Source organism: Mauremys mutica, chromosome 7 (assembly GCF_020497125.1).
Source record: "Mauremys mutica isolate MM-2020 ecotype Southern chromosome 7, ASM2049712v1, whole genome shotgun sequence".
Lineage (NCBI taxonomy): Eukaryota > Metazoa > Chordata > Testudines > Geoemydidae > Mauremys > Mauremys mutica.
Window position 1 is genome coordinate 54,869,049 of NC_059078.1, and position 15,161 is coordinate 54,884,209.

The 15,161-nt window shown below is 51.8% G+C and overlaps 1 protein-coding gene across 3 annotated transcripts in view; it reads right to left on the reverse strand.

The window, feature by feature from the left end:
• The window catches only part of PDLIM1 (PDZ and LIM domain 1), an 88,271-nt gene extending 83,922 nt beyond the window's left edge, over positions 1-4,349 (reverse strand). For 2 of the 3 annotated variants that reach the window (XM_045024160.1, XM_045024163.1), the window contains exon 1: positions 4,194-4,349. In XM_045024160.1, the coding sequence (XP_044880095.1) occupies positions 4,194-4,289 (96 nt within the window). In that variant the 5' untranslated portion in view covers positions 4,290-4,349. Of the gene's footprint in view, positions 1-4,088; positions 4,170-4,193 lie in introns of those variants that run through there. The other variant, XM_045024161.1, reaches the window with a different exon arrangement.
• Between the last annotated feature and the right edge of the window lie 10,812 nt (positions 4,350-15,161).

Consider the following 15,161-nt stretch of genomic DNA (forward strand, 5'->3'; position numbering starts at 1 on the left):
GGAAGAGGGGCACCAATCCATCTGCCCTTCCCGTCCAGTCCAGTGAAAAAAAAAGGTATATTTCAGGGGGGACGCACCAAAGACACACACAGAGCCCCTGGCATGGTGGGGAGGAGGAACTGGGGTGGTGGTGGAACAGATCCCTTGTGATGTGACAGAGGGGAGGAATGGAAGGGAAAAACAAAGGACTTTGGCATGAGGGAGCAGCCGAAGGGAGGTGGCAGAGCAGAGCAGCCCAGCAATAAGGGGGTTGAAGGTGTACACAAGGAGCTTGTGGGGGAAGAAAGGGATGGAAGGACCTGCTGGTGTGTGCAAGAAGCTCACCCTCGTTCTAGGTATATGCAGGTGTTCTAGAGAGTGTAGGCTGGGAAACCCTTGTGACTTAAACACTTTTCCTACACCAAATCCCCAGTATCCAGCCCATTTCTCTAAAGGGGATACAGCAGGGCCAGAGGGCAGTAGGAGAGTGATCAATGGGAGGTATATAAGCCCCAGGATGATCAGAGCCTTATTCCTTGTGGACTGAAGAGAGGTTACTACAGGCTAATTAGAGCACTTGGCATCAATTAAAGCCCAGCCAGAGACCTAATTAAAAAAAAAAAAAAAACTTGCTTCAGACAGACAGGAGAAGGGAAAGAGCTGGCTGTTGTTTGGAAGAGTACTGTTGTTGACCAGAGGATCAGAGTACCAGGGGAAGGGAAGCCCTGCTCAAGCAGAGCAGATGGATTCCCCAGGTACAGAAGACCAAGAGAAATCCTGCCCAAAGGGAGAGAGGGCAGGAAGCCCAAGAATAGGGGCTGGGGGAGAGGTGCCTCTCCCCGCTGTGCCGCAGCTCCAGGGCTGGGGAAGTTAAGTGCGCAGTCCTTGGTGGACTTCTATGTGGCCGCACAGGCATGCACCTTAGAGGGAACTTAGGCCCTGACCCATCACGTGAAGGAAAAGTGCAGGACCCACCATAATAGCATCAGCCATTTGCCACAATGGGTAAAAGCAACCACTGAGAATTTACCACTACCTCAGTGCTGGAGAGCTACTGAAATGCTGCCCTTCGAGCAGACTGTAAAACTTAAGTTCTCTCAATCTACAATCAGGGTTTAGTTACTGACATTACAATGGAGTTGGCATAGGAGAGCTAAAATACTGGCACACAAGAGTCTCAGTCCGTGAGCCACTTAGAATTGCCGGCCTGATTTTCCTTTTAAGAATAAAGTTTTAATATGTTTGTGCTATTGAAAATGCTTGTGTATTTTGTTCAATAACCCAGCACCCAAGAGGCTAGCTACTCCAGTGGGTAATGCTACATGCCAGGCAGGGGAAGCGAGTCCTTTTGAAAAAGTTTTAATGAAATATTCCAAGGTGGAGAGAGAGACATGGAAAGCTAGTCTTTTAGTTACGGTACTGAACTGAAAGTGCCGAGTTCAGTTCCTGGCTTTGCCACAGGCTTTCTGTGCAACACTGAACTCACTTAACCAATCAGTGCCTCAGTTTCCCCACCTGTAAAAAGGGGGTAATACTTCCTACTTCACAGGGAGCTGCAGCCACATTAATGTGTGTGCAGCTCTCAGATACTTTGGTGATAAGTGTAGCTCTATTTGTGATAGCACTAGTGTAGACAGGACCTTGCTGATTTTACCACCATATTGTCCAGCCCTGCACAGAGCAAGTCTTAAAATCACATCTTCCTCTGTCCCCTCCCTGCACCTCCCAAAATATCAACCACTGGCTAGGAGATTTAGTCCTCTAACACAAGTACATTTTTCACACCCTGAATGGTGGCATCATCAGGCTTCAGAATCAACAACCCACTCCAGGGCCGCCCAGAGGATTCCGGGGGCCCGGGGTCTTCGGCGGCAGGGGGCCCTTCCGTTCCGGGACCCGCCGCCGAAGTGCCCCGAAGACCCGCGGCGGGAACCCCCCCCCCGCCGAATTACCGCCGAAGCGGGACCCGCCACTAAAGTGCAGCCCGGTCTTCGGCGGTAATTCGACGGGGGGGGGGTCCCCGCCGCGGGTCTTCGGGGCACTTCGGCGGCGGGTCCCGGAACGGAAAGGGCCCCCCGCCGCCGAAGACCGGGCTGCGCTTCGGCGGCGGGTCCCGCTTCCCCCCCGCCCCGGCCCCAGCCTCTTACCCCCGGCTCCCTCCTCACCCGGAGTCTCAGCGCCTCGCCGGAACAGCCGCAGCGTGTGGCCGGCGGGGCCTGAGCTCCGTCCCGCTCAGAGCCACGTGGTGAGGGGGCGGGGCTGGGAGCTCCACGCTGAGCGGAGGGAGCTGAGCTCAGCCTGGAGCTCCCAGCCCCGCCCCCTGACCACGCGGCTCTGAGCGGGGTGGGGCTTAGGGGCCCCGGCGGAGACTCGGCGCTTGATGCGCTGAGGCTCCAGGAGAGGGGCCGGGGAGGGAGCCTCCACTGTTCTCTTGGGGGCCCCTGCGGAGCCCGGGGCCCGGGGCAAATTGCCCCCTTTGCCCCCCCCTCTGGGTGGCCCTGACCCACTCAGATGAAGGAAAACAGATTGCTCTTCACTAAGAGCTTTTTTTGTTATTTGGTTTTTTGCTTTTTGCATTTTCAGTAACATTTCCACTTTTGGAAAGTCTTCACAACTTCACCTGAAAGGGAAAGTTATACTATGCTCCTTACAACTGATTAGCCATTTTCAATGCTACTCTTTTTATTTGGATCTTAAAACTTTAAAAAGTTATTTTCAGAAACAGACTAAAACAAAAGGTAGTTTAGCTCAGTGGCAGGTGTTCAAGCAGGGCATCAAGCCAGATTTTCAAGGTTTTACATTATGCAATCCCTGCCTGCAGCTCCTCCTCCATTTCCCCACTAATTACACCAGCCTGGATACATCTCCAACACAAACATTTTACACCCTTCCACACTGGCCAAGCCTCCACCCCCACACTTTACTCACACCACTACCAAGACCCACTTCTACAGAAATCTGTTTTACAAGAAAATCAAGAACCAAAATCCCAAATACTACAACTTGAGCCACTGAGGCTTTGACTACACTTACACTTCAAAGCGCTGCTGCGGCAGCGCTTTGAAGTGTAAGTGTAGTCAAAGCGCCAGCACTGGGAGAAAGCTCTCCCAGCGCTGTCCGTACTCCACCTCCCTGTGGGGAATAACGGACAGCGCTGGGGCTTTGACCACACTGGCGCTTTGCAGCGCCGCAATTTGCAGCGCTGGAGAGGGTGTGTTTTCACACCCTGCTGCAGCGCTGCAAATTTGTAAGTGTAGCCAAGCCCAAGAGACAAACATCTCTCAGCCTGTGGTCGTCCTGACTCCTATTATCCCAGCGTGTGTCATAGCCTCACTTCTCTAGCCAGCCCATGTTTAGGTCATGAACACTTTGGACATGGGAACCACCTTTTTGGGGTGTGTGAAAGGATATAGCACCTAGAACACTTGAGAGCGCTATAAAATAATCAATAGCTCACATGCGTGTGCCCACTCTTCCACTACTTCAGCATCAGCCCTGAGAAGCCTATCACCAAGTCAGTCTACTTTGCTAAGTTTCCTTCATTGTTAGAGTAGACAGAGAATCAAAACATAAAAAAAAGGGAATTTAGCTCCCTCCTGCTAAAGGAGTGTTGGAGTCAGATTTGGCAACTCTGTCTTGGAGACAGTACCAGGGGTGGATTCCATGTGAGAGATGGGAACACATTCCCACCTGGGCAAAGGAGCAGAACTCACAGAGCCTTTTCCTGTGGAATTAGAGGCTTTCCAGCCCCTGCAATAGGTGGGGTGGGAAGGGGAGGGGAGGAGAGCGGAGAGGTCTGCAGACCAGACTGTTGCCCAGATCTTTTCCCCACCAGCAATGGCCAAGGACCATTCCGCTTACAGGGGCAGCACCCCAACACCCCTGTCTGCACCCCCCCACCAAGTACCCACGGGGCAGCCTTCTCCAGGCTCCCACTCTGTCCTAATCCTCCAAGTACCCACAGGGGCCCATCTCTGCACCAGCCGCCCTCATACCCACAGCCCCCCCGATACTTCCTCTCTGCACCAACCCCCCCACAGCCTCCCCAACGCCCCCTTTCTGCACCAATCCCCCAAGTACAAGAGAAGCTCGCCGATGCCCCCACAAACCCAACGCCCCTCTCTGCACCTCACTCCGGAAAGGCCCCTCTGCCCCACACACCTGCCCCCCGCAGCCCAGGGGCCGGGAAGGTGGCGGGCCCAGCGGGTCCCTACCCGAGAGATGGTGAGCGGCTGCTCGAAGTCCTTGCCCCCCACCAGGCGGAAGCCCCAGGGCCCCGGGCCCTGCAGGGCGACGCGATGGCTGCTCATTCCAGCGGCGGCGGCGGCGGCGGCTGCTCGGGCCGAGCCGGGATCCTGCTCCACTGGAACCGGCCGCCCCGCCCCTGGGCGGGCTCAAGCCCCGCCCGGCCCCCAGCGCCGCGGAGAGGGGCGCTGCCTGCTGCCGGGGGTGGCCCCAGCCCAGCCCGGCCCGTGCCTGGGCCCCTCCTGACCACCGAGAGCCCAGCCCGTGCTGCACAGCGCCGAGCACAGTGGGTCCACCCCAAGCGGCTAAACGCACCAGTCAGGTAGCCCCGAAATCATGAGTCCTGAAAGAAATAATCGGCGTGGGGGGCTTGGCCTGATGGCTTTTGTCAGCCTTTAGATTTCACAGCTTAAAGCAATGATGGCTAGAAACGTTTTGTTTTATTTTTAAGGGAAGCTGTAATTCTCATAAATTCACCTGAGCTGGAGCTTTAAGAGGGACGCCAAATATCAAGAGACTTGCAATGAGGGTTGGCCACACTTACTGTGTGGTGGTGGCAGTGGTGATCTGGCCATTACCAGAGATTGTTTGAAAAAAATATGTCAGTATATTTACAAAGATGGTCATAAATGAGCAATGTTCAATACCACTAGCTTGACTAAAAGAGCAAAGTACATTTGGTGGTGCAGTGTCTTTCTTTTTATGCGTCACATCAGAATTGTACACTTACCAGCTCTCAAAATGCAGTCATTCCCCCTCCATAGTGTAAACTTAGCAAGGTTAATGTACAGCCTGCTGCTCTGTTTCCATTATAGAGCTTAAGGGTATACTTTGTATTTCTGATGTTGTCCCATAAAATAAGTGGTATCCAATACAAAGACATCTTTTACAGGAATTCTTTCACTTTAACAGCCCTTGTGTAGAGTTAGCTGAAACTAGACCTAGCACAGGACGGTGGTAACTCTTCAATTTACCACAACGTTTTGTATATTATTACACTGTGTTACATAAAAAGCCTTGACTTTATTCAAGCCCCTTCTTGTAAAAATTACAGGCCATATCCTCCAATGGTGTAAATAGGTTGAAAAAATAGTGCTTTGCTGGTTTACATCACCTTATGATTTGATCCTGCATTTTTATTTCAAGCTCGACACTAGTACTGTATCAAGATTTTCTCAAAGCCAGGAATAAAAATGGTTCTTGACAGGCACAATTTTCCATATATGTTTGCCCATAAAATGTGGAGACTGTTGAAAGTCTAGACAATACAGTAGGGGCTCAATCCCATGGCATTTACTCATGTGAGCCCCAATGAGCTGTGTGATTTGGTCTCTATTCTGATAGCATCTTCCACACACACTGTGCCCCAAATATTTCACAGAGGGAGAAAAAAATTAAGAGGTGTAGGCCAAGGAGAAAAGAAACATTTTGCAGATGAACTAAGAACATAGATCATCAGTAATTATTTCTATTGTGGCAGTGGTTTGAGACTCCAAAAGAAGGATTGGGATACTTATACTTCCAAAGGGATGCAGTTGAAGAGCAGAAACAGAGAAAAAAAAAGATAACCCCCATTTCTTGTAATGACGTTCAATTCATACTAACAAGATGGCTTAGGTCTAAGCATCAAGACGGAATGAACTAGTGTACTGGATAATGGCTCGCTTTCTGTGTTGGCAGCACCATATGGTGAGCTCTGATGGCAAAAAATAGGCTTGTTCCCAAAGTTGCGGGTGACACAGTGGGCACAGGGCACAGAATTCCCTCACTGCCTTATCCCCTAAAAAATTGATAAACCGATTTAAAGATAAAAGCCTCTTGAGAAAGGAATGCAGGACTGAGCCCATAACTGGAGAAAGAGCCTCTCAGTCATCTTTTTTCTGCCTGCTCCATTGCTCTCCCTAGACCTAGATCAAATGTCTAGTCACACTTCCTTTTCCTTCCTGGCAAGTCATATTAACTAGTACTTGCCAGCATGTCATATCTATCAGTGCTGACTAACGCCTGTGTGCCACATGGTCTGGATTTTACAACAGGAACAGTACAGTAGTATATTAAGCTACACAACTAACTAGACAAACAGGAACAGAAAACCTGATGTATGCGCACCAAGGACATGTTAATTCTACCATTCACCTGGCAGTCAGGAAGCTGCAGTGATCTAGCCACCGTAAAGTTTACAGGTCTTCCTTTCACTTTGTCACCTTAGGCTATGTCCACACTGCACTGTAACCTGGGCTTACAATTGCTGGACCCAGATCTCAAAGCCATACTAACACGTCCACACTGCACAGGCCCTCTGATTCAGGTCAGCAGCTTGAACTTCAGCCACACAGCCAAATGATAGGGCTTGGACCCCTGTCCCAATGGTATTAGGGCTTGGACCCATTTCCCCCCTTTCCCCCCCCCCCCCATCATCTTAGGACCCAGGTCCTGAGTGGTGGCTGACCCAAGTCTACCTGATTTGTATGTGACTGGAAGGGGGCTTGGGCTCAAAGCTGAGTCAGATCCCAGGCTTAGTGTGCAGTGTAGCCAGACCCTCAGTGACACGGCAGAGTGCCTGCTAGAAATGCCAGGAAATACAATAACCAAATCAATGTTGCACTAATGCAGTGTTAGTGTTTAGCCTTGGGGATCGTTATCTGGCTTTAAGCAAATGCTCAACAATAATACACTAAGCAATATGAAATCTTAATACAAGATTGCAACAAGAATATGCAGAGGGTGGCCTGTCTGCAGCCACATGCCAGGCAATCAGGCAGGTATCACATATGAATTTTTGCAAAAAGGATATTGGCATGTGAAAAAAGCCTGACACTGACTGCCTCAAACCTCTCCCCCATGTCAAGAATCTTTGGTTGAGGGCATAGGATTGGGGTGAGGGCCATGGCGGCCTCCTTCACTTCCTATATACTAATGATTAACATGTGGAAGTGGAACAAGGTAAGCAAGATGACACAAAATCAAAGGGGCAAAATTAAAAGGCAAATTCAATGCCTCAGTTAATCAGCTGCCAGTTGGCTCTTCATGCTGTTGGCACAAGGTCTTCCATGCTCTGACAGCTGCATTATGGCTACACATTCCAAAACAACAACTACTCTTGCTTCAAGGGCAAGAGCCCCAGGACATTAAGTAGCTGGATGTGTATCCTGTATTTGTCCAACACTGATAGAGACTAGCTGGGCAAAGCATCGAACGAGGGATTCAGCCTCGTTTTCATCAAGAACAACGTCAGAAGGAAGGATGGTCCAGTGTATGTGGGAGACCATACTGTGTAATCATGGGCAAGCCCCTTAGTCCAGCCCAAGCCTCACCAGGGACTGAGGGCTTGTGAGGATAAACGCCATTGACTATTGTGCAGTGCTCAGGTACTATGGCGCTGAGGACCAAGTAAGTCAGCAGAGCAATTCTAGTGCCCGGCACCTGGAAATGAAGCCGCTAAATCTCCACATTATGATTTGTATTAACGCCCAGCGGCCCAAACAAGGACCGAGCCCTGCCTTGTGCCTCAGCAGCCTGCACAGCGGAGGGCTAGTGGCTGCTTTTGCAAAGTAAGCTTCTTGCTTCTGCAGGTCAGAATCAGAGCAATCAGGCCTTGGTTACCTCTAAAGTGGCATCGGTCCCTTCCAAAGACATAAAAGCCTGACCCCTAGTGGTTGTACCTAAGACCTGCAATACACGGTGCCACTAAATGAGTAATGGGCAAGCAGCCTAGAGGGATGTCTACACTGCAATTAGCCATCCACAGCTGGCCCATACCAGCTGACTCGGACCCAGGGGGCTTGGTCCATTAAAGGAGCTGTTTAATTGCTCCAGCCTGAGCTCTGACTACTTCAGCAAGGAAAGGAGCATTCTCTCTCCCTATGCATCTGGCTCTCTGAGCCAGTGCCTATTGAAGGCAGTGGAAGGATTTCTGTAAACTCCACCAGCCAGTTGACTGGAGCCCTGCCCCACTACTCAGACTGGGTGCTGTCATGAGGTTTTGGCTATGAAAGAGAATTGCACGTGGACATCTGTAGGCGGGATATAACTCTGACAAGCTCTCGGATCTCACAGCCAGGCTGTTCTCGCTTTCAGAATCTATCATCAATGGTGGTGACATATGGTTCAATCTTGTCAGTAACTTTTTCTAGTGCTGGGGCCTCACAGATTCAGCTGCTGCAGGCTTGACCTGTGAGCGGTTCTCTGTTTTCTTTGATTTGCAATTATATGTGTCTGGCAGTTGCCAGCATGCATACAATTAAAGCTGCATCTCTGTAAGTGACCAGTCTGGTGTTACTGCCGACATCCTGTCCAGGTGCAGTGGGGTGACAATCAGGTACCCAATTATGATGCCAGGTTTTGTCATTGGTTTTCAAGTTTGTGCCTGAACTTTCTGGCAACTACTCAGTGTGTGTTACTTCTTCTTGGGCTTTTGAGGAGAGGTGAGTGTCTTATCAGTTACAATTCTGTCCCATCGAGGGAACTGCTGTTTAAACACATAAGCCAAGCCATTAAAATGTCTGCTGAAAAGAGGTGGTTTCAAAGTGATTGGCACGGAGCTATTTTTAAATAAGGTTTGTGCCCTTTTATATTTCTTTATTGTATATTATGGAAGTCCTAAAAGGGGTTGTCCCTCCTCTCCCTCACAAAACAAGCTCAGCTTTGTGTCTTACTTTCAACATACCAAAGGTGGAAAGTCTAGTCTTTCCTAGTTTTGCTGGAGACTTTCGGGGGTGTGGTCTCCAATCTGTATAGAGAATTGTTATCCCTTTAATGTGAGGACAGGGGTTCCATCTTTAGCCAAGACATCATCTCCTCCAAATGTTCTGTAGCCACCGGAGTTAAACAAAAAACAGAGTTTAAGTGATCTGACTAACAAGCCCATCCCCTCTCAATTGCATTCAGTCTCTTGGGATCACACAATTGCAGCGGTTCTCCTGTCTGCTGCAGCATTCCACTGTAAATATGACTAGAACTTTTAATGTAAAAAACAAGCAGAAAAAAAATAAAGAAACTCAACCCCAACCCTTTCAGGCCTGCTGTATCCATCAATAAAGGGCACAAACCCAAGCATTTCTGTCCTTTGCAGGTCACCTTTAAGGCCAGATAATTGGGTTATTGGTATCTTTGCCCGCAGCTGGTTGCAGCAGAGAATGCGAGGCAGAGATTCTGCCAATCTGCTTGGGGGAGTGGGGCTACCAAGCTTGGTAGGAGCAGCAGTGATTGAGGAGAAAACAAGATGCTGTCATGGGGGCACGCTAGGCAGAGCCCAAGGGTTTGTCTGGGGAGGGGAGAGTCTATGCTAAAGGACCAGGTGGGAGGGGCCCTGAAATGGATGGAGCTGTCCCCCTGTAGTCTTAATCCATGCACACCTCCCTATACCCTGCTCTTCAGTGGCTGGACTCTGTGCTGCTTGGATCTAGTTCCAGCTCTGCTTTCTGTGGCCCATTGATTCCCCACATTGTGCCATTTGCTCTTCGGTAGAACCTTCCTTATGTCCCATGGGGATTTCTGCTTAAAACCTCATGATATGATAGTGCCCTTAATTCACATCTGTCTAGCATTTAAAACCCTTTGAGCTACTTAGGTGGTCATTTAGCAAGTGAGCCTTTGCCACTGGTGTTCACAGCCTAGGGCTCTGATCTTGCAGCTGAATGTCCTGGGCAGACATCCACCGCCACTTGGGGTACATCTACACAGCCCAGGTGAGTTGGCCAAGTGGGGCTCGCACTAGCAGTCTAACAATAGCTCTGTAGCCAGCACTGTGAAGTTGCAGCTCAGACTCTGAAGCTTAGGGACTGGGGGGGAAGAGGGATGGGGCTTCAGAGTCCAACATCCAGCCCGAACCACAACTTCAAAGGGCTGCATACATAACTCTATGTAGAGCTCTAGTATGAGCCCCGCTAGCTCTGGGAGGCTCCTTGCTGTGGGCATTAGAGACATGTCACCTAGCAGCAGTGGCGTAGCCAGGTGGAGGGAACAGGGGGAGCGATTAAAAAAAAAAAAAAGACGCCACCCGCTGCGGCGCTTTAACTCCCCCGGCGGCGCTCCGGGTCTTCAGCGGCACATACTGAAGGACCTACTGCCAAAATGCCGCCGAAGACCCACGGAATGAGCAGGGTCGCCCAGAGGGGGGGGGCAAAGGGGGCAATTTGCCCCGGGCTCCTCAGGGGCCCCCAAGAGAACAGCGGAGGCTCCCGCCTCCGCCCCTCTCCTGGAGCCTCAGCGCATCAAGCGCCGTGTCTCCACCGGGGCCCCTAAGCCCCGCCGAAGTGCCCCGAAGACCCGCGGCGGGGACCCCCCCCCCGCCGAATTACCGCCGAAGACCGGGCTGCACTTCGGCGGCGGGTCCCGCTTCGGCGGTAATTCGGCGGCGGGGGGGTCCCCGCCGCGGGTCTTCGGGAAACTTCGGCGGCGGGTCCCGGAACGGAAGGGCCCCCCGCCGCCGAAGACCCCGGGCCCCCGGAATCCTCTGGGCGGCCCTGGGAGCGAGTGAAGGTCCTGCCGTTGAAGTGCCGCTGAAGACCCGGAGCGCCACCAACTGAGTAAAATAAAAGCACTGCAGTGGGTGGCTGATCATAGCTGTAGTAGTATTGCAGGAGGAAACAAGGGTCTCCCCGGTAGGCCAAAACACCTTAAACTTCACCTTGAAGTCAGTAATTAACCAATGCAGATCATGGACTGCAAAATTGCAAACTTGATTATCAAATAGCAAATGCACACCTTTAATCAAGGGGGATGATATAATCACTCCCATTGCTTCCAGTTGATTCACCTACCTACCAATATAATGTGTTATATGGACTGAGCTTCAACCAGTCAGCCCTCACTCATGCCCCACTTTGGTACTATGCTGGAGAAGAGCTAATTGGTTATTCTTATAGTGGAGCCTTGAAAATCAACTCCCGACTGGGAGCTCTGGGTCAGGCTGTGTGTTCCCCACATACGTAACTCACCTGCAGGCTGCATGCAAGTCAACAAGTATGATTAGAGTTTTGCATGCAATTTGGTGTATAACTCACTACTTAGTGAAGTCAAAATGGAAGGAAGGAAGTTCTTGGAGACTACCTTCATATACCGTAATGATTTTGCAGCTTAATAGGATTCCTCTTTATAGAAAGTAGCTCCTTTAAAAAGGCTAGGAAAGTGGATATTCACTCCCAATGTTGCCTTGGTGCAGTTAGGCTGTTTGTGAAGCCAATGGGACACTATAGAGTTTATGCAGGGACTAAAGCAAACTCATCCCAGGTTGAACTCTAACCCCAGAATTAAGTTCAATACAATGTGGGGAAAAAATGTTGCTGAAACTGTCTCCTTGAGGTACTATTCCCATCTGGGCCCTCCTACTGTTGCAAACTGGCTCTCCAGGAGCCATCTCCATACGGTATATAGCCATTTTTCTCCTGCTACCAGAAGAACCCAGAAAGGAATGGGAGCAGTAGTCAAATATGATAAAACACGAGCAGTGGCATCATAAGTTTTGTGCTATGGAGAAGTTATTAGCATGGAACAGCTTCTATATGTCAGCCTGCACCGTCAGACAGCTGCAGTGATGTGACAGTGTCTACTCAATGTGACATATCAATAGTCTGCATTTTTTCAACCTGGCCAAAGAATTTGACCAATTCACATTGACAGCAGGGGTAGGGGTGGGAAGCAAGATTTTTTTTTCAAGAATGGAAACCTATGTTTATGCTTCCCATATATATTTTTAAATCCTTCAGTAATGAAAATGATTTCTACCATGATGATGTCACATGCATGCAGAGACAGCAGCAGGAGGAGACAGTAGCTTTGTTAAGAAGTCTGTTTCCTTTCTCAAATTTCCTCCCGATTTTTTTCCACAAGTTCACTATAAGGAACAAATTTAGATTGTCCCTAACTCTAACAGACTATTCTCACCTGATGAATTTTAAAACAATTTTGGAAAATGATTGCTTTTTTAAAAAATGAGCATAACATTTAATAATGAATGGTGAAATGTGAAACATTGACTATGAACCATGAAATAGAGAGTATCAGTTAAAACCAGTCTGAGTCAGCCAAGGGCAGCATCTTAATGACATAACTCATCTAATGAATTATGTGGTCTCTGCACTGCCACTGACGCATTTACTGAGATTTTAATTTATTTGTGGTACTGGTTTAAATTGATTGGAATCACTAAGGTACAAAGGAGGAGAGCTGTACTTTTGAAATTTAAATATGTCACAGAGATTCCTGCCCAGTCCCCCTGTTTGCAATGCACTTCACATTTAAATAACTTGAAAAAACAAAAACCACCGCCACTGTGGACATTTTTGTGAACACCTTCTGCTGCAAGGGAGTGGTATAAGGCATATGGTTAAGTATAAGTTAGTCTCTCTTCCCACACACGGCTATGTGCAATGATTTGTGTAACGCCCCAAAGTAACAAGCTTAAGAAGCCATGAAGATAAATCTTGTTCCCAGGCACTAACCCAGCCAGGGGTGTGATGCGCGGTACCGCCAGCACGCTGAGCCGCCATTCATGGCCAGGGTTATCATCCCACTCTTTGTGGGGCACATGTGGACAATTCCAAGTAAAAACTCGATCAGAGGAGAACGCTCAGCGCGGCGGGGTGCTTTGATGTCTCAGCACAGGGCAGCACGAAGAGTATCCGGTAAAAATGCGAACCGCTGCTGAGCATTAGCTGTACCTGCCCCACGCTTCCCAGACGCACCTCCCGAGTGGGAAAAGGATCAAACCAACCCCTCGTTCAATTACAAATTCAAACTAACGAGTCCGTGGGGCCAGGGCAGATGCAGCAGCAAGCGGCGCAGGTGGGAACTAGCTCTGCGCGGGACGAGCCTGACCCAGACGAGCAGGGAAGCGGGGCAATTCTGGCTGCCCGGCTGTTGCCTGGGCTGGTCCCGAGAGCCCCCGGGGAAGAGGCGGCGGGTGGGGGCCAGCGGGGTAGTTCAGGGGATCGCTCTCTCCGCCCCCTGCGCCGCGGCCCCTTCCCCTCCCGGCAGAGCCCACCCCTGCCTGGGCGGCGTGTGCCAAGCAGGGCTCGGCTTAGTGAGCTGGGCAGCTGCGGGCGGGAGCCTCCTCCTCGCCGGGGAGCCAGGCAACCAGCCGATGCTGCCTGCCGCCCAGGAGCGAGCCAGCCGGGCTGGGGATGCAGGGGGGCGGTGCGGAGCGGAGAGCCAGCCAGTGGCCGCATGGAAAACCCGGCTCCGGACTCCCAGTCCGGAGCCCAGTGCTGGCTGCGCAGAAAGGCGCAGCTTTTGGAAAATATCCTCAGGGGGAGCGGCTGCTCCCCCTCCCAGCTACACTACTGCCTAGCAGGGCTTTGTCTGAGCACAAGGGTCTACCCTGGGCAGAGGCCCTGAGTTGCCATGGCACTTAGGCCCAGATGTTTCAAGGCCAGGGCCGTCCCTAGCCATTTGGGTGTCATACGCAGCTCCCCCGTGGGGGAGCTGTGTAGAGCCCCAGCCCTCCCCCAGGGTCTGGGAGGCAGGAGCGGTGGGGGGCTACTTTTGGGGACCCCACAGGCGCAGAGTAGCCCAGGATATTACCCCGGTCCGCTTCCCTTGCCCCAGCCGTGTCGCTATGGGTAGGGACCCCCCACACTCACAGGCAGTGGCGGGTAGGGTGACCAGACGTCCCGATATTATTGGGACAGTCCCGATTTTAGGGGACTTGTCCCGCGTCCCGATCTTCCATCGGTCGGGACGCACTTTGTCCCGATATCGGGGAACCGTCTGGTGGAGGACGCAAGCTGATGCTGCCGGCACCGCTCACCTCTTCTTCCTGAGCCCTGGGGCAGTACAGTTGAACTCCTGGCGCCCGCCCGCCGGCAGAAGCCTGCAGAGTGCTGCAGCCCCACTCCCCAGGCATGCACAGAGGCGCCGAGGAGGTCTCTGCTGTGTGCTGCAGGGGTGGGGCTTGTAGGCGCCGGCAGCGAGCCCCCCTGCCCCCCTCAACCTGATCCGACCTGCGCGACCTTAGGAGCCAGAGGGAGGGGACCTGCCTGCTTACTGGGAGCCGCTCCAGGTAAGGCTAGCACTGCTGGGTCTCACCTGGCCCCCTGGCAGGTCCCTCTGGCTGATGTGGGGGGCTCTCCGTGCTGCTACCCTCCCTCCCCGAGGGGGGAGGTGGAGACAGAGCAGAGGCAAGCTGGAGCGGGGCGTGGAGCTGCTGGTGGGTTCTCAGCCCCCACCAATTTTTCCTGTGCTCTGGCGGGTTTTTTATTTTGTTTTTTGTTTCGCTCCGCCGCCGACTTCTTTTTTTTTTTTGCTCGACTCGCCCCGCCCCCTTGCCCCCCCCCCCGTCCCGATATTTCACCTCTGTCATCTGGTCACCCTAGTGGCGGGAAGCAGAGCAGCCCAGCCCCAGCCTGCTCTACTCCACCAGCTCCCAGCCACAGCGCTCCGTTTCCTGCCGCTGGTGAGGGCCGGAGGCGGTTCTTTCCCCCAACCCGAGTGACATGGCTGGGGCTGGGGCAAGGGAAGCGGAGTGGGCTGGGGACGCATCTCTCCACTTCCCGCTGCTGGTGAGTGCAGGGTCGCTGGTGGAAGAGGTGGAATGGGGGCGGCCCAGGGGCAAAGCAGGGGGGAAGGGTAAGAGGCAGGCAGAGGGAGTTCTCCGGGGCCCCACACTCCCCCTAGGGACGGCCCTACCCCTTCACTGGGGACTGGCTGAGGGATAGGGCTGGTCGCCGGGGTTGGTGCTGCCACGTATGCAGCACGCAGCTGCCTAGGGCACCATGAAATTTGGGACAATTTAGTGCCCCAAATTTCATGGTGCCCTACGCAGCTGCATATGCTGCGTATGCCTAAGGACGGCCCTGTTCAAGGCATTTCAGCATTGCAGCCTGATTGAAGAGACTAAGGCTCATTTTCAAAAGGCCAAAATTCCACTGACAGTCAATGGCCATACAACTCCCAATAAACTTCAGTAAATAACTTGTACCAGGACCAAAGGAGTAATT